The sequence below is a fragment of the Vespa crabro genome, chromosome 9 (assembly GCF_910589235.1).
Source record: "Vespa crabro chromosome 9, iyVesCrab1.2, whole genome shotgun sequence".
Taxonomy (NCBI): domain Eukaryota; kingdom Metazoa; phylum Arthropoda; class Insecta; order Hymenoptera; family Vespidae; genus Vespa; species Vespa crabro.
In genome coordinates, this window is record NC_060963.1 from 6,675,142 (window position 1) to 6,691,260 (window position 16,119).

General features: G+C 27.1%; 5 protein-coding genes across 10 annotated transcripts; 2 read left to right on the forward strand and 3 right to left on the reverse strand.

Moving 5' to 3' along the window:
- The first annotated feature begins 663 nt into the window (after positions 1-663).
- Positions 664-6,783, forward strand: LOC124426450 (USP6 N-terminal-like protein). The gene is made up of 8 exons (XM_046968151.1): positions 664-913; positions 1,302-1,541; positions 1,608-1,931; positions 2,004-2,191; positions 2,308-2,468; positions 2,544-2,864; positions 2,945-3,083; positions 3,516-6,783. Exons 2-8 carry the CDS (start codon positions 1,387-1,389, stop codon positions 3,941-3,943), a joined length of 1,716 nt encoding a protein of 571 aa, XP_046824107.1. The 5' UTR covers positions 664-913; positions 1,302-1,386; the 3' UTR covers positions 3,944-6,783.
- Positions 6,784-7,231: 448 nt separating this feature from the next.
- On the reverse strand, positions 7,232-9,097 carry LOC124426458 (mitochondrial carrier homolog 2-like). The gene is made up of 8 exons (XM_046968174.1): positions 8,768-9,097; positions 8,554-8,694; positions 8,394-8,478; positions 8,145-8,316; positions 7,924-8,055; positions 7,659-7,845; positions 7,522-7,589; positions 7,232-7,458 (listed from the first exon to the last, which is right to left on the reverse strand). Exons 2-8 carry the CDS (start codon positions 8,653-8,655, stop codon positions 7,260-7,262), a joined length of 945 nt encoding a protein of 314 aa, XP_046824130.1. The 5' UTR covers positions 8,656-8,694; positions 8,768-9,097; the 3' UTR covers positions 7,232-7,259.
- Positions 9,098-9,139: 42 nt separating this feature from the next.
- Positions 9,140-12,058, forward strand: LOC124426459 (motile sperm domain-containing protein 1-like). 5 transcript variants are annotated; one of them, XM_046968175.1, is made up of 9 exons: positions 9,140-9,253; positions 9,562-9,608; positions 9,916-9,985; positions 10,264-10,440; positions 10,523-10,686; positions 10,772-10,931; positions 11,065-11,199; positions 11,753-11,896; positions 11,959-12,058. In XM_046968175.1, exons 4-9 carry the CDS (start codon positions 10,296-10,298, stop codon positions 11,988-11,990), a joined length of 780 nt encoding a protein of 259 aa, XP_046824131.1. In that variant the 5' UTR covers positions 9,140-9,253; positions 9,562-9,608; positions 9,916-9,985; positions 10,264-10,295; the 3' UTR covers positions 11,991-12,058. The 5 variants fall into 5 exon arrangements, with proteins under 5 accessions (XP_046824131.1, XP_046824134.1, XP_046824133.1 ...); XM_046968178.1 differs by lacking the exon at positions 9,916-9,985; XM_046968177.1 differs by lacking the exon at positions 9,140-9,253 and having other exon boundaries at positions 9,286-9,608; positions 9,916-9,949.
- Positions 12,059-12,666: 608 nt separating this feature from the next.
- LOC124426460 (eukaryotic translation initiation factor 4E type 2) lies at positions 12,667-14,491 on the reverse strand. Of its 2 annotated transcripts, none has more exons than XM_046968181.1 (6): positions 14,355-14,491; positions 13,766-13,841; positions 13,435-13,677; positions 13,182-13,334; positions 12,887-13,098; positions 12,667-12,809 (listed from the first exon to the last, which is right to left on the reverse strand). In XM_046968181.1, exons 1-5 carry the CDS (start codon positions 14,372-14,374, stop codon positions 12,943-12,945), a joined length of 648 nt encoding a protein of 215 aa, XP_046824137.1. In that variant the 5' UTR covers positions 14,375-14,491; the 3' UTR covers positions 12,667-12,809; positions 12,887-12,942. The 2 variants fall into 2 exon arrangements, with proteins under 2 accessions (XP_046824137.1, XP_046824136.1); XM_046968180.1 differs by having other exon boundaries at positions 13,766-13,850; positions 14,355-14,488.
- LOC124426462 lies at positions 14,412-16,040 on the reverse strand. Its single transcript, XM_046968182.1, has 5 exons — positions 15,784-16,040; positions 15,507-15,705; positions 15,236-15,426; positions 14,722-15,077; positions 14,412-14,583 (listed from the first exon to the last, which is right to left on the reverse strand). The coding sequence occupies exons 2-4, from the start codon at positions 15,701-15,703 to the stop codon at positions 14,899-14,901; spliced, it is 567 nt and encodes a 188-aa protein (XP_046824138.1). The 5' UTR covers positions 15,704-15,705; positions 15,784-16,040; the 3' UTR covers positions 14,412-14,583; positions 14,722-14,898.
- Between the last annotated feature and the right edge of the window lie 79 nt (positions 16,041-16,119).

Below are 16,119 nucleotides of genomic sequence, written 5' to 3' on the forward strand. Positions count from 1 at the left end.
AATCATTCTTGTTGAAAATGTTTTTCAGTAAAAAAAAAAAAAATGAATGAATAAATAAAAGATTATGTATGTTAATAATACAAATTTATCAAGACTGTCCTCAAAATATTAATTTAAATACCCGTGCTATTGAATACCGTCTGATGTGGATAATTTACAATTTTACATACACAAACACACACACACACATACATACATACATACACATTTTGACTAAATTGAATGCTTCATATATGATACATATATTATATATGCACTTATAGTGATTATCCGTCGAATAATGTTAACCAATAATATTCTATATCTATAAATTATAATTATAGGTAAAATACAATTGAAATATATTATTATATAATAATTATACTATCTTTAATACCTGATAGCACTTTTATCATTGATCATGAAAAAATTACAAAAAAAAAAAAAAACAGGCAAGAATCTATGAACACGTAACGATTATATCAGTTGAGCCATGAATCAATGATTTAATATTATTCGGGTATATAAAAGTAATCAAAGAGAGAGAATATTGTAATATATTAATAAATTAATTTAAACTATTATATAAGATGAAATCTAATAGAAATATTTAATTATGCTTACCATTACACAATTGATTATAATAAAAGAATATTTTGATAAAATTTAAATCTAAAAACGATCGATGCTATGACTATTCGCCTTTTTCTTCGTTAAAACTTCACTGGTTGGATGAGTATATAACTTTTATGTTGGTATTACTGTGGAATGGGAAGTGGGAACATCCAAATCCGGCTTGACGATATACGGTAGTTTTGCTAAACGAAGGGCTCCTTCCAAGAAAGTAATATATCTATATAATATGAAACGCAGAAAATATTTCCGTATTTGAATTTACAGTATTTATGTACATACGGTTCAATAACGACAAACGGTACGTATGTGAACGTTCAACTTACTGTTTATATATAACCTTTTAGCTTGTAGTATGTCATTAATTTAATATCATACGATTTTATAGATATTTACGCAATTTCTCATGATATATATCGTATTATATTATTATTAGTCGTTCTTGCCTTTAGTTAAATGCAATAAATATATACATATGTATTGGCAATATCTTTCCAGCTGTAATATGAATAAACCTCTTATTGCACGAGATATATATATGTATATATATATATATATACATATATATATGTGTGTATATACACATGGATATACAATCTTATATTAACTTATGCATTTTCATCTCTTACCAATATATATGTTAATAGATACATTTAAAAGAAGGTTAACATAATTATCTTATATTTTAGATAAGGGAGAATAATCTTTGATCTGTAGATCATTACTAATGAGACGGAATGTTTGTAAGAGATTGGTCGAGCATTCAAACGTGGAATGAATGAGGAAGAGTTATTGACACGGTCAGCTGCAGAGCGTGATAGAATATTCAGCTGCTATGACCGTGGCAGAGAACATGGAGCCCAAATTGATGCATGGGAAGATCCTGGTTATGAAGTTTATCATACTACAGATAGATATGGATTTATACAGTATGTATTTTGTGAAGATAAATTTAAATATATCATTTATCATCTAATGTCTTACTTGTTGTACAGCGATAAGCGATTACCACGAAGGTTAGGTGCAAATGAAATAAGACTTGATCAAATAGAAATACAAAGATTGAAAAAATGGGAGAAGATGACAAAACAATGGGAGAGTTCATCGACTAAGGAGAAATTACGTCGTAGAATATATAAAGGTATTCCAAATAGATTTAGAGGTCAAGTATGGACTTTATTACTAGGAATAAAAACTCTAAAGGAAGAACAAGCAGGCAAGTATGAAGAAATGCTTAAACTTGCACGTCATTGGTCCACTGAAATTCGGCAAATTGATGCTGATGTTGCTAGACAATATAGGGATCATATCAATTATAGGTATGTAATAGTATAAATATTTTTTTATTTATATTATTTAAGTTCTAGATAATAAGCAAAACTTTTCTGCAGGGAGAGATATAGCATAAAACAACGGTCTATGTTCTATGTATTAGCTGCTTATAGTATGTACAACATGGAAGTAGGTTATTGTCAAGGAATGTCAGTTTTGGCTGGATTACTTTTACTGTATATGGATGAAGAAGATGCATTTTGGGGTTTGTCTGTATTACTTGCCGATAAAAAATATAGTATGCACGGTAAGTATATCTTGTAATGACAATTATTAATTATGCTTGAGCTTTTTTTATAATTAATATAACACAGCATGTATTTGATGCATGTATTAAAGAGTATAAGCATTTTTGATTTCTAGGATTTTATGTTGATGGTTTTCCTAAACTAAATCGCTTCATCGAACATCATGATAAAATAATGAATAAATTTCTACCAAAACTAAAACGAAAACTTGATAAGTGTGGTTGCGATTCTATATTATATGCATTGAAATGGTTCTTTGTTGTTTTCCAAGAACGAGTAAGCACTGTGTATATTGCATTTTAGAAAAATATTAATGTACATCTAAGTAAAATTCCCTATATTGCCTTGTAGACGCCTGTTAGCCTTGGTCTGCGTATTTGGGATATATTTTTACTGGATGGAGACCGCATTTTACCTGCAATGGCATATACTATTATGAAAATGCATAAACGTAATTTAATGCCGATGGAAAGTCTTGATGAATTTTGTAATTATTTGCAAATTAAATTGGAACAAGACTTTGGATTTAATGATGATACCGTAATTAATACCATGGAACGTTGCATGGAAGAACTAAAACGTGCCAAATTAGAATATCCAGGTCCTCCCTTACCACATGAATTACCACAGTATCCAGTTGGTACATTTAAAGAACCCTCTTTCACTAGCAAGGTATTATAACGCGAATTAAATAAAATATCTTTAATGCAAAAATAACTATATTAAGTGATTATAATATTACGCTTATACAGGTTGGACGACGTAGTGAAGAGTTCAGTGAAGCACAACATATGATGCGCGAGTCGGTAGTACAACGAAGGGATATGGCTCTCGTCGAGGAAGGCAGAGAAAGTACAACGCCAGTTGATCCAAGTAGTGGTGGCCTTGGTGGTAAGTTTGAATCTAGTGACAATACCACACACAATAGCAGAGATATTACTATTTGTCGGCCCATATATGAGGGTGATACAGATGAGAAGAGTGACACTGAAATTGATTCAGCAATTGATATTATACTTATATATAATACTAGATTATAAAACAGATTTTAAAAATCTGGCTTAAAGTTAGATATAAAGAAAAAGTCGATTATAATATTGAAATATATTTTGAAAAAAAATCATTGTAATTTCTGTAATAAATGTAAATATATTTTTTACTTTCATAATACTTCTGGTCATATATGTATTAATTAAAGTTATAACAATCAATTGATAGAATCATAAAAGAACTATCTGCAGTGATGACATTAGGAACACCTTTGCACAGACAGCGAATCGTCAAAATACTAATACAAGCAATAAATTGTGAATGTATGTGCAGGGAGCAAATTCTCATTTGATCCAAGTCTTGACGATGGTGCGTCTCCCAATGGCTCACATCGGTCTTTGGCTGACACATCTGTTACCTCTACAGCTGATCTTTCTGTATTTAGTTCCGCGACACGGTCTCAAGCATTAGACAATAGTCTTGATACTCAAAGCAATCTTTCTAATGGTAGTTCTGGTAGTGGTGGTTTGCTTACACCAAGGGCAACGCCCCATCATCCAAGTCCAGATATTGTACGAATCTATGTACCATATACTTCACCTTCCGCAACTTCGTACAAGGACGATCTTCCTCGCACTCTTCCTCGGTCTTTAGAAACAAATAGAATCCGCATACGTGTTGATCCCGATCAAACTCCTATAGTAGAACACCTTAAGCCACTTTCTTTAGATAGTCCAGAGTTTGAACTAGATCTAAAATAAATAACGAATAGAAATTACGTAACGAGCACTATAAATAGTATTACTACAATCGAAAATAATGAAATTAGATGTATGTTGTATATATCTAATAAAAAAGATATATATATCTATATATATATAATATGTATAGAAGGATGATAATCAGAAACAAAAATATCATCGATAATATCGATAAATTTATAATGTGAAAATAATTGCAAAGCTAATTATAATATTACATGGTACATCTAATCAATTTATCAATTAAAAAAGTTTAATTAAAACTTAGTTTTAAAATTAATTAATCTTCATTGACAATGACAAAAGACAATGAAGTATGAATATGAAGCAATGAAAAATTAATATATAATTACTACGTTCCTAGCACTATGAAAATGATATTCCTTGCTTTATTGACATTCAGAATTTTCATTTCATTTGCATTCCAAATATTATATTATTCACAACATTCAGTTGAGTACTATTGATAATAATCAGAAAGATAATATGCAGAAAGCAGCTAACAAGTTAAAAACAAGTAATTAAGAGAAAAAACTTAATTTGTGTCTAACTTAATTATAGTAGATCAAATATTATTTATTTATTTGCATCTAGTAACTTTAAGTAAGAAAGTATGCTGCTGTAACAATGATTATAATAGAAAGAAATGTACCATTAATTTATTTTTAATGCTTAAATTTAGTAATTTTATCACCTTAATGTATCATACAACATATTTTGCTTTAAACAATGCAAAAGCACCAAGCATTGCAGTAACAGTCTTTTTTTTTTTTTTGCAAACTTAAAATTGATAAACACTTAATTTATCTTTAATTCCATGAAATCTATTGTTTTATATATCTCATATTTATATTTTAATGCTAGATCTGAAATTTTTATCTACCTTTTTTATTTCTAAGTTAGGATAATGTTATGAAGTGGTTAATATATTCATGGATAAAATCCTGTTTTAAATTAAGTATTATACTGCCGTAGGGTTATTAAAATTTGATTACATCTAAGTTTTTCTGTTCAATTATTCATACACTATAAGAAGTATACTTTTGTAAATAAATAGTATCCTTAAAGATATGTGAAAGTCGTTAAATACAATGAACAAGTTGCATCAAATCTTCACTAAAGAATGTGAGTAATGGACAGTTTAGTATTATATTTCCTCTATACTATTTAAACATGAAATGATATACTTACTGTTGTGAGTGTTGAACTAAGATATACACTTCTATTTTTAGTTTATAAACATTCCAATACATGAACAGATCTTATAACAATTAGTTGTTATATTTAATAGCATAAGTAAAATTTGTTGATCAAATATTAAATGTTTATCGTGTTGTATGAATCTGGATAATCCAATGCCATAAAAGTGTATGACAATGCATTCGCAGATATATCTCTTATAAAACAAGCTCATATATAAAAAATAAAAATTGTAATCAAAGAATTAGAAAGTGCAGATTCTCATATTATAAAATACGCAAATTCATATATTTTTAAGAAACAAAAACTGTACAAGTTGTATATTATAATATCAAGTATTAGGTAAAGTAAAAGATCATTGGACATTATAATTTTTGAAATACATGTATAAACTATTACAAATACCATAAAAATTGTATTAATTGTGCAAATTTAATATATTTAAAAAAGATAATAAAATGACCAATGATCTTCTATTTTCATTTGATGTATTTCCAATCAATATGACTTATTTAATTGTTCAGAGTGCAAAATGCAAAATTTTCAATAACTTATAGTGAAAAACTATAATGCCATCAGTAAATATGACATTCCTAAAACAGAACTTAAAAAGAAGGAACAGAACTTAAAAACCAAACGATATTAAAATAAATTATGACGAATGTAATTTTTTTATATCAACAACAGTTAAAATCGATAAATTGCATAAAAATCATAAGTGGACCAGATATTTAAAGCATATGGCACTTAAATATTGCACAATTCTTCAAAAAATGTGTTACCTAAAGTAATTTTTTCAATATCAGCTGTTATATGTGTATTATATAATATTTTACAATGCTTACAATTTTCATATTAGCAACATTTTAAGTACACAGTTGCATTTATATTTTTCATGTAACAAAAGGTCAAACATAATACTTCTTAACATTAATTATACTCAAAAACATTAAGAAGATTTAAGGAATAAATATGTATCTTTACAATATAAGATAATTACTGCATACAGTAATATTAATGTCAAAATAGTATTGTTGAAGGATTGACGAAAAAACAAGTGGTGTATCTTAGTTGTTATTGTGAATAAAATATATTTTTTGATTTATTTATTTTATTACTTGAGCATAGCAAAATATTATGTAGGGAATTAACCTTTATATAACCATTGAAAACAAATTAAATATTTATAAATATAGTTCTTTTTTTTTTCTTTTTATTAAAATATTTCAACATCAACATTGTATAGTATAGAATAATTTTGGTAATATTCACTTTCAATTATTAAATACTAATTAGAAACTAAGTACATATAATATATTATTAATAAATGCATTCTGTTCATTATTCACATTCATATTGCAGCTTTAGTAGGTAAATTACAGTTCAAACTTACTACCTGGAAAAATATATGTATAATGTATAAGATTATAGTTCAAGTCAATATTTTTTTTATACATGTGTCAAATGCAAAACTTAGCATAAACTTTCATGTATAATAAATTATTATTAGAAATGTAGGAAAATATGTACACACAATCTAATGATGCAATACTCATGTGTCTGTAAATGATTAATGCCTGACAAATCTCATTGTAAATTGACAAAACGCCCAAATAATAAAGACGCTAAAATAAAATAAATTTCGACTTTTTTAAAACTGAGCAAATAATTTTTCTTCGAAATAAAGAAGACAAAAATAATGGAGCACTTGGAAAAGATATTAAATAAAATGGAATTTTTTGATAAAGGGATATTAAACATTATAATTTAATTTTATATCAACAAAACTTCAAGTCATTTAAGCAATGTTTTCGACTACAGTTTAATTTATATAAGCTCATCATCAACGCACATTGATGTTCTCATTAAAGGTATATATCTCATACATATATATATATATATATATATATATATATATATATATATATATATATATATATATGATCATATATATATAGTTTGAACATATGATCCAAAGTTTTTAGTATATATTTTATACTGTAATACATATTGAAATAGTAAAAACTATCTATATCTTCATTATACAATATTATAAAGTACCTTATAAATTAGATGAACACCATAATGTAACACATATGTGATTTAGGATTGATTTTTATTGGATTTTACTTTGCCGATAAAAATTATCTCTATAAATAGGTATTGCTTTTTCATTCATAATTATTTGAGGATCTGTATAGTAGCGCCATAAAAGACTGCTGCCTCTTTTCAATTGATTGATACTTGATAAATGAGACCAGCAATCCAACCAACTATTATAAATTGGCATATTTGGAGGAAGACCAGCAACCAACCTTATAAAAAAAAAAACTTAGATTAATTTATATTTGATATAATATATATTATCATTAACTTACCCACAGTTATTTACTGCCATGCAATGAGATACTACCAAAAATGGATATGTAACGGTTGTTGCAAAAAACTAAAAATTATTTAATTATGTAAATCTTTACACGTAAATAATGATTATTATATTTATATTTATATTTACTTTCATAGTGGAAGCTGTATAAGTCTTTAATTCTTGATCACGAATAACATATTTATTGATGACATAAGTTGATGAACTGACAAGAACTAATACTGCAGCATTTGCAATTAGGCGTGGTACTAATCCTGCATAATATCCTGTAATTCCATTCTCCTTGTATACTTCTATAAACGATCTAATCAATCCACTAAAACATAAAATAATATTTTAGGTTTTACATAAAATAACATTTATATATGTTAGAATTAATATTTATATAACCAACTTATATTTCATTTCACCACCTACAAATTGGGCCATCATTCTTAACATTATTACATCTAATGGATGGCTTACTATGATTCCCACCATTCTACTAAGTAAATCCCGTATAAGTTCATGTATACATTTAGTACGCCTGTAATATTGATATAGATTTATTAAATTATAATTATAATTACATATATGCGAAGAATCTGTTATTTTTCTAAAGCATTCAAGCTTTACCTTTCTGGTTCTAATAATTCCTCATCGTCAATATTTTGATCAGGTTCACCACTAAACGAAATGCATTCAGAAGTTTTCTCAAAGGCTACTGCACTGATAGTATATGCACAAAGTTTGGGTACAAGTCCCCGATAACATCCACTAAATCCATCAACATTTTTTATATACCTAACTGAAATAGTTATAATATAAAAAATTATTTAACAAAGCTAACAAAAATGTTTTATTTCTATAATATTTTAAACTTGCCATATTGAAAAACGTTAGGTAAAGCTAATGCTGATTTTCCAAACAATGTCACTGTTGGACGTGGTGAAATAGGTTCATGACCAATCTGAAATTTATTAAAAGATATACAGCTTTTATCTTTCCAATGCATATACAATTTTTGAATATATATAATACATACCTGTATTAAAACCTTTGCATATTCGATTGGATGGGATATTGTATTTATAAACATACGAATAGCTATATTAGACCATACAGGTTCTTCTCTTTGTGAAATCATAATTAACTTCACGAGTTTTACTTCACTATATTATTTTTTCTGGAAATATATATTCCGTAAAAATGAAAATAAAAAATGAGATTATGAAGCGCGCTTAATAAAATATACGCACGATAATATAAGATATTTATTAGATAGAATAATTTATTAAATTTCTTTTTCTTAATCTCGTAGTTTTCAATAATTAGACTAACGGCATTTTTTTTAAAAAAGCTTAAAACACGAGCATAAGAAATTATTTTTTGTACTGTAACTATTATCGAAAGACAGTCAATAACATATCGTATTTAATCTTTAATCGAAAATATTTTTGCAAATAATAATTCGATAAATTTCATATTAGATATTGTCAAAAACCAACAGAATATAAGTTCCATGTTCTCTACGATTCTGTTATTAAAAAATAGCAAAATCGCCGATCATATTCAGAATTTATTCACTTGAACTTTACCATAAACGTAGTACACGAATAGATCAGAGGGGCTACCACTCCTACACCATCTTATTAGTCAGGTATACCAAAATTATACATGTGAAAGTAAAAGATAATATTCATAGGCACGTCTTTTGAAAACGTCTTAATAAAAACATAACTGAGGTATGTACAATCGTGTTAAAAATATTAAGTTCATAACGTTAATTCTTATTTAATCTTTGATTACATCAAATAAACGATAAATATTCGTTGATTCATTTAAACAAATGTTGCCAACTATAAAAGAAATATATGTTTATAAATCATCGTTAGTTGGATTGTTTTGATCAATGTAACTCTTTTACTTTTAAGATTTTATAGTTCATTAATCAACGTATTACGGTCAAGTTTACTAACTTCGTATTTTATATGACTTTAATCAATTTTAACTTTACTGTGACCAATCAAATTTAATAAAAGTTATTATTTAGAGAAGGCCAACGCAGAAGAAAGAAAAACAGTTGTCTCTTCAATGTTGGTTAGTATTTCGATATATCACTTTAAATGATTATTAGAAAAAGAAATTGTTTTTATTGGTTTATTTCTAACTTTCGATCTGTCAAAATTTCATGATAATATAATTGGTCTTTTTTTTTTTTGTGAAGCGATATAAAATGATTGTGAAATTAAATCTCTTAAGAATTGCACAAATTTTGCGTGAAACGAGCATCAGCATCCACCGATAACTTTTATTCCACTCGAACTAATTCACATGTTAAAGTCCGATCTAACATATGACGTTTATATTCGACCATTACATTTGACAAAGGCATAAATATTTTTAGGCCAGTTGCTGCAGTAAATATATTATTCCTTGCGGTACGATGGAATACTTTTGATTAGATTAATCGTAATGTGAGTCTTGAAATAAATTTAATTGTGTATTCAATAACATGGAATATTAATAATAACAATAATAATAACAACAATAATAATAACAATAATAACAACAATAACAGTAATAATAATAATAATAATAATAATAATAATAATAACAATAATGATACTTTTAATAGTAATATAAGAACTATATATAAAAAATAATGATAATAATCACAAAATGAATTGTCATGTTTTTGTTAAGTCCGAATTAAATTGTAAATGTGTTATTTTCTGTTACTTATTTTTTGTAGGTGCATGGGTTATGTAAATATAATCATACATAATGCAGTCCCAGTTAGCAGCAACTCCTCGAAAATTACCTGTGTTTGTCTTCCCCTCAAGTATTACTTTTTATCTAGAAAATCAATCTACTCATAAGCAAGTTTTGACTTTATATAATCCATATGATTTCCCAGTAAAATTCAAAGGTATATCTTATTGAATTTCTTGCAAAAGAATTATTTGAGATATAACATTATTTATAATATGATTTTTATAATATATTTTTAGTGCTTTGTACTGCTCCAAATAAGTACAAAGTTGTTGATCCCGAAGGAACAATAAAGGCAAAATGTTGCGTTGATATTGTTGTAAGGCATACAGCACTCTTAATTAGTAATTGCAATGTGACTGATAAATTCAGGATACAAATGCAAGAACATCCAAGTAAACAGGTAATAGTATTAGCAATATTGATCTTAATTCATTAAGGCATTTATAAATATTTGTCTTATATTTATATCACTTCAATATTTAAAGGCAACGGGTAAACGAGATGTTGAAGCTACATTGTTACCTGGAACCTCAGAAACTGCTGGAAGAGCAACTCCAGATCCAGAAATGTTTCAACAGCTTCCGATAAATGAAACTAGGCAACAACAGTCATATGCGCTTATAACTCAAAATAGAACAATTGACAGTGAGTATAAAATATTATAATTGAATATGGATTGCAAAGATAATTTAAAGGTATGATTATTGAAAACAGCAGAATGTAGGTTTTGAAAAGTATTGCATTATCTATGTTCCACAACAATAATTTATAATTACAGACACTTCACTCAAGATACATAAAAACTTATTACAGTTGCAGTATGATTTATTTCATGGAGAAATTCAAGATAAAATTACAAATATGTTTCTGAGCTCAAATATGAAAAATGCCAATTGTATCATTGTGGATAAAGGTTAATATGTTAGTATTTGAATTTAGTTCCTGATCTATGAATACACTGCAACATGATGAAACTGATAATTAAAATTTTCATATACATGATTTTTATGAGAAATTACAAAAAAATGATGTACGTTTTATATGCATTATACATAGAAAGTTCTTATAAGAATAACAATAGAATGTAGATTCTTTTTCTGCCATATTTTTCAATCTGTTTTCTAAAAAAATACAATTATTACATTATTACAGGTTAATAGCTTTTTTTATGAACATAAACAATCTTTAATATTAACTAGATGTCTCGGCAATACTTTCTTTTTTTTTAGAAAACTATGAATATACAAGTTTAAAGTACAGTTCTTATCATATATTTTATAATATAACTAATTATCTGTAGCTTGTAAATTTATATTTCGTTATATAATATATTAAATTACAGCAAATATAGAGATAAAGTGTAGTTTATATAATGTCAATATTACAATGGCGCGCGCGCGCGCGTGTATGTGGGTGTGTAACAAAAAACTAATGTTATCAGAATTACAAAATAAATTACCTTTCAGGAGGAACAAACTATGTAGCACTTATCGCAGGAATTATTTGCATAGCTGGGCTACTCTTGCCTACAGAAGGAGAACGTAGCCACACAGTGCCTGATTACCTCCATCTTTCCATAAATTTTAAATTAATATTTTCATTCGTATTAGGTAAGTATAGTACTTATTATTTATAAATTATATAGTATATGTAACATACTATTTTGTTACAGGTATGGTAACAATTATAATCTTAAGGTTGTAATTTGTGGCTGGTTATATACAAAAAAAAAGACTTTATACAATAAATAGGATTATGGGGTGAAAGCACAATTAATGCATATTTCTTTTTTTATATTAGATGTCTTATCTTTCTTAAATGTATGCAGGTCTAGTTTACAAGTATTATGTTGCTAGCCTATTTTTTGAGCACTTCCAATATTTATGATATTTTATTTCCTTTCATTTTATATTCTTTTTCGTTCATTACAATATTTCAATTTATATTTTTAATCAATGAGATATAAACATTATGCATATATATGTGATATATCACCAATCCTTTTTTATGTATCAAAATCAAAAAAGCCTTAGATAGAATAATTTAGTTTTGCAGCTCAAGGATTCCTCTACATGCTCTATCTATAATCATTTTAATAATTATACATTCAAAAAAATATGATCTCATATATAGATATGTAAATATCTTTCTATGTGCAGTAGGTTGCCATTTTAAATTCTTAATAAAAAGAATTATATGAAAATGTCAATAAAGATATCTTTGTATATTCTACAAAATAATACAAATCAAGCTGAATTAGTATCATTTATATTAGAGAGGAAATCAATTTTTTTTTTTTTTAACAATATAAGTATTTCATAAAGACTGATTAGTCAATTAAGTTACAATTTTTCAATTTTTAAATAAAAGCATTCAGACAACCATTAGCAATGTGTATTTATTATTTACATAAGTTACAATGATGACACTTGTGAATAAAGTGGTTCACCGAACAGTTGTTTAGCCCAATTCATTATTTGCAAAATATTCTGAACGTCAGAATTGCCACCACGTCACAAGTATCTGTTGGTATAATAATAAAATGTCAAATAAATTACATTTGGGGCTTCTACCTGTCAAGAAATATATATATAACTTGCCTTCACAATCTCCACAAAGTGGTTGAAATGTGTATCGCAGTCAGATCTTCATAGCTCTAAAGCCTATGAACATTTTTTAAACTTTCATTGTGAGTCTTATATTCCATAGAGGCACTGGCTGGAAGATGTAATACTCTCCTAAGTGTATCTCTAATTCTTGCTGTCGTTGCAACATCCGATGCTGTTTTGTTCCAAACACAAATTATATCTTCCTAGATACAAAGAAAAACATATTTACATATTAAATTGAATGAAGTAAATTAAAAATAGTAGATAAGATATTAATTATTCTTACTTGAAACCTTATGGACACAACAGCACCACATATTTCCTCTCCTACCATAAATTGCTCTCCTAACATAGCTAAAATAAGATTTTCCCAACATCTTGACACCAAGCCTTTTCTTAATCTTACTATCCATTTACCACCTCTTTGGTTTGCCTCATCCTAGAATTAAAGGAATTTAATCGTATACATTTATCGTAATTAATTTTAATACTTTCATTTAAAGCAATACAAAAAATAATTATCAAAATAAAATACTTACCTCCCACATAGGTTTTATACCCACTTTAAATAAGTGAAAGTCTGTGTGTGTTGTTAATTCTGATGGTCTGACTAAGTGACTGTATAGACCCCAAAATTGTTCCACACTTGCGAACCTACCAACCAATTTTAAATTCTGGTCGTAACTCTGTATGCTGGTTTGTTTACCAGGACTGCGTCTACTATACCATAACGCGTATGCATATTGCAATTTGTGCTCGTGAGGACTTATTTCTATAGGAGGCTACACAAAAAAAAATGTGATTTATGAAGCACTGCTAAATCTAAATTTGCAAGTAAAACTAAAAATAAGCTGCAAATGTTCTACTCACTAATAGATCTTTTTCAACTTTATGACTGTCCTTTGATTGGGTTTCTTCGTCTCCACTGTCTTCATTGGTTTTTGATCTGTAAGAACTATCATAATTCACAAAATATGTTTCCTTTTTTATCTATACGTTAAAGAAATAATAATCACATATTTTATTTATTAAAAAATAATGTGCCTGGCACAGTTGTATATACACATTTGAATTAATTTGTATAATGTATGCATTATTAATCATTCAATTTTTTAACTTGAAAACACTGCAAGATCGAAGCGAACAAGTTCCGAAAACATGGTTAGTAAATTTTAAAAAGAAGAAAAAAAGAAAAAAAAATGATGAAAACACGAGTCAATATAATATATTGTGACAAATGTCACGTTCTACATTCCACTGGATATTGTAAATCGAAGCACTGAAAGTCCATATCGAAGAGAAATTTATACACGATTATTCTAACAACTGGTGCTTCGTGTCACGAGTATGATAAATATTTTACTCGAGTAATTTTGCATTGAAAATGAATCTAACCTCCATAAAAGTTGCTTGCGAAAATAGCACGATGAAATCAGAGAAACACTATAGTTTCACTTACGCCTCAAATTTATTGGACATGTTTCTTGCAGAGGTATAAATGTATATAGAATATTAATAAAATACTGTAAACGATATATTTCAACAAGTAGGAATATAAATACAAAAACTTGATTGTTGATCTCTCTCCTTTATCACTTATTGCATTAAGAAGTTTAATGCCCTTACGTTGGCTATACTAATCTTTTACTAGAATTTCCTAGTTTTAATACATCATTCTCTCAGTGAATCTAAAATTGTAATATATACACATATATACATATATCTATAAATAGTATCATAGAAATTTGATAGCGTATAATAAATATAGGGTAATATAGAGATAAATTGTAAAAAGATATATTTTCTTGTTAGAAAAACAATAGTACATTTTTTTGTTTTTTTTGAGGAAAATGATAAATTGTCATCTTTTCAATTTTCTTTTTTTTTTATCGTTATTATCCTAACAATATATATATATATATATATATATATATAAAAAATCTCTTGAACGCGTATTTTTTAAATATTTCATTAGGCTGTAAAAATTCGAGGAATCGAAAGTATTATGTTTCTATTGATGAAAACGCCGCCTTTAATCGATCCATTATATCGCTCCGTTGTGCCTTAACTTCTTCGTCGCACAAAGGCATAACAGTAATCGGACAATGATATTCTACGGTTTCGGTGCACCTCGTGTTTTTTTCCTCGTATTTTTCGAATCTAAATTCAGATGTTGTTCTCACTGAAATTTGAACGAGATCATTGAAATTTAGAATCGAACTTTATGAAAGTCAATGACTGATTTTACAATTATAATTTAAGCTGTGTTGCCTCTAAGATCACACTGCTATTTACAGAAAAAAGGAATAAAATAACAAAAACAAGAACAAAACAACTTACCACATATGAAACCAAAGAAACAAGTATTATGATTCGAACTTATTAAATAATCATCGTTTTCTTTTTTTATCGAATAATGTCCAACACCAAAGTTTTCTATGAATGATATATAACGTAAATGTTCATTATATTCAACGGAATATTGCCAGTGATCGTAATTTCCACTCTCAGCGGTGATGTTGAAATCATCTCTAAAATTTGTAACACTTCTTGATATCTTTTTTCTTAATTTTTTTTCTTATCGAGAATTTAATAATATTAAGGTACGTACATAAGTGGATTTAATAATTTCATATTGCTAAAATCTGCTACAAATTCCCATACATAAATTGGATGGGTATTATTGATAATACCTACGTTCTTCGTTTGCTTAGTTTCCTTATGAATAAAAAGATAATAAAACATAGAAATTATTATTATTGTATATATAATGTTTTTAGTTTTCCATTTCATCGGATTAATACTCATTTCTGAAAGAAACGATTGTTATTATATTATTCATATAATTATTTGAATAATTTCCTTCTATAAAATTCCATTTTAAATACCTCTTTCTATAAAAGCGATCTTTTAAATAATCAAAAAAGCCTTCACGATTTCCGTCACTGATAACACAACAAATACAATTTCTATCTTCGGCATCGACACATCGGCAGTATCCATGAAACTGACGAATACTAGGTTGTAGTTTCCTCAAATATTGTAACTCCCTTCCACCAATACTTTTTTAATTTTTTTGTAGTAACTTTTAGAAACAGAAAGAAGTCAAAGTTTAAATTACCTAACGCAAAAAACTTAGAAATAATTTACGTATATATATATATATATATATATATATATACATATATATATATATGTATAAGTATATATATATGTGTATATAT

What these genes read in the sequence shown, in the direction of transcription:
- LOC124426450 (XM_046968151.1), top strand. Translation starts at nt 1,387, where the DNA reads ATGAATGAGGAAGAGTTATTGACACGGTCAGCTGCAGAGCGTGATAGA. An exon ending in AACCCTCTTTCACTAGCAAG is followed by an intron (nt 2,865 to 2,944) that starts GTATTATAACGC and finishes ACGCTTATACAG; the next exon opens with GTTGGACGACGTAGTGAAGA. An exon ending in AAGTAGTGGTGGCCTTGGTG is followed by an intron (nt 3,084 to 3,515) that starts GTAAGTTTGAAT and finishes ATGTATGTGCAG; the next exon opens with GGAGCAAATTCTCATTTGAT.
- LOC124426460 (XM_046968180.1), bottom strand. Translation starts at nt 14,374, where the DNA reads ATGTCCAATAAATTTGAGGC. An exon ending in AAGTTGAAAAAGATCTATTA is followed by an intron (nt 13,678 to 13,765) that starts GTGAGTAGAACA and finishes TTTTTTGTGTAG; the next exon opens with CCTCCTATAGAAATAAGTCC. An exon ending in GTATAAAACCTATGTGGGAG is followed by an intron (nt 13,335 to 13,434) that starts GTAAGTATTTTA and finishes CTTTAATTCTAG; the next exon opens with GATGAGGCAAACCAAAGAGG.
- LOC124426458 (XM_046968174.1), bottom strand. Translation starts at nt 8,655, where the DNA reads ATGATTTCACAAAGAGAAGAACCTGTATGGTCTAATATAGCTATTCGT. An exon ending in ACCTAACGTTTTTCAATATG is followed by an intron (nt 8,317 to 8,393) that starts GCAAGTTTAAAA and finishes TAACTATTTCAG; the next exon opens with TTAGGTATATAAAAAATGTT. An exon ending in ATGGCAGTAAATAACTGTGG is followed by an intron (nt 7,459 to 7,521) that starts GTAAGTTAATGA and finishes TTTTTTTATAAG; the next exon opens with GTTGGTTGCTGGTCTTCCTC.
- LOC124426459 (XM_046968175.1), top strand. Translation starts at nt 10,296, where the DNA reads ATGCAGTCCCAGTTAGCAGCAACTCCTCGAAAATTACCTGTGTTTGTC. An exon ending in AAGAACATCCAAGTAAACAG is followed by an intron (nt 10,687 to 10,771) that starts GTAATAGTATTA and finishes CAATATTTAAAG; the next exon opens with GCAACGGGTAAACGAGATGT. An exon ending in TCAAAATAGAACAATTGACA is followed by an intron (nt 10,932 to 11,064) that starts GTGAGTATAAAA and finishes TTATAATTACAG; the next exon opens with ACACTTCACTCAAGATACAT.
- LOC124426462 (XM_046968182.1), bottom strand. Translation starts at nt 15,703, where the DNA reads ATGAGTATTAATCCGATGAAATGGAAAACTAAAAACATTATATATACA. An exon ending in AAATTATTAAATCCACTTAT is followed by an intron (nt 15,427 to 15,506) that starts GTACGTACCTTA and finishes TACAAATTTTAG; the next exon opens with AGATGATTTCAACATCACCG. An exon ending in TTTCTTTGGTTTCATATGTG is followed by an intron (nt 15,078 to 15,235) that starts GTAAGTTGTTTT and finishes TTCAAATTTCAG; the next exon opens with TGAGAACAACATCTGAATTT.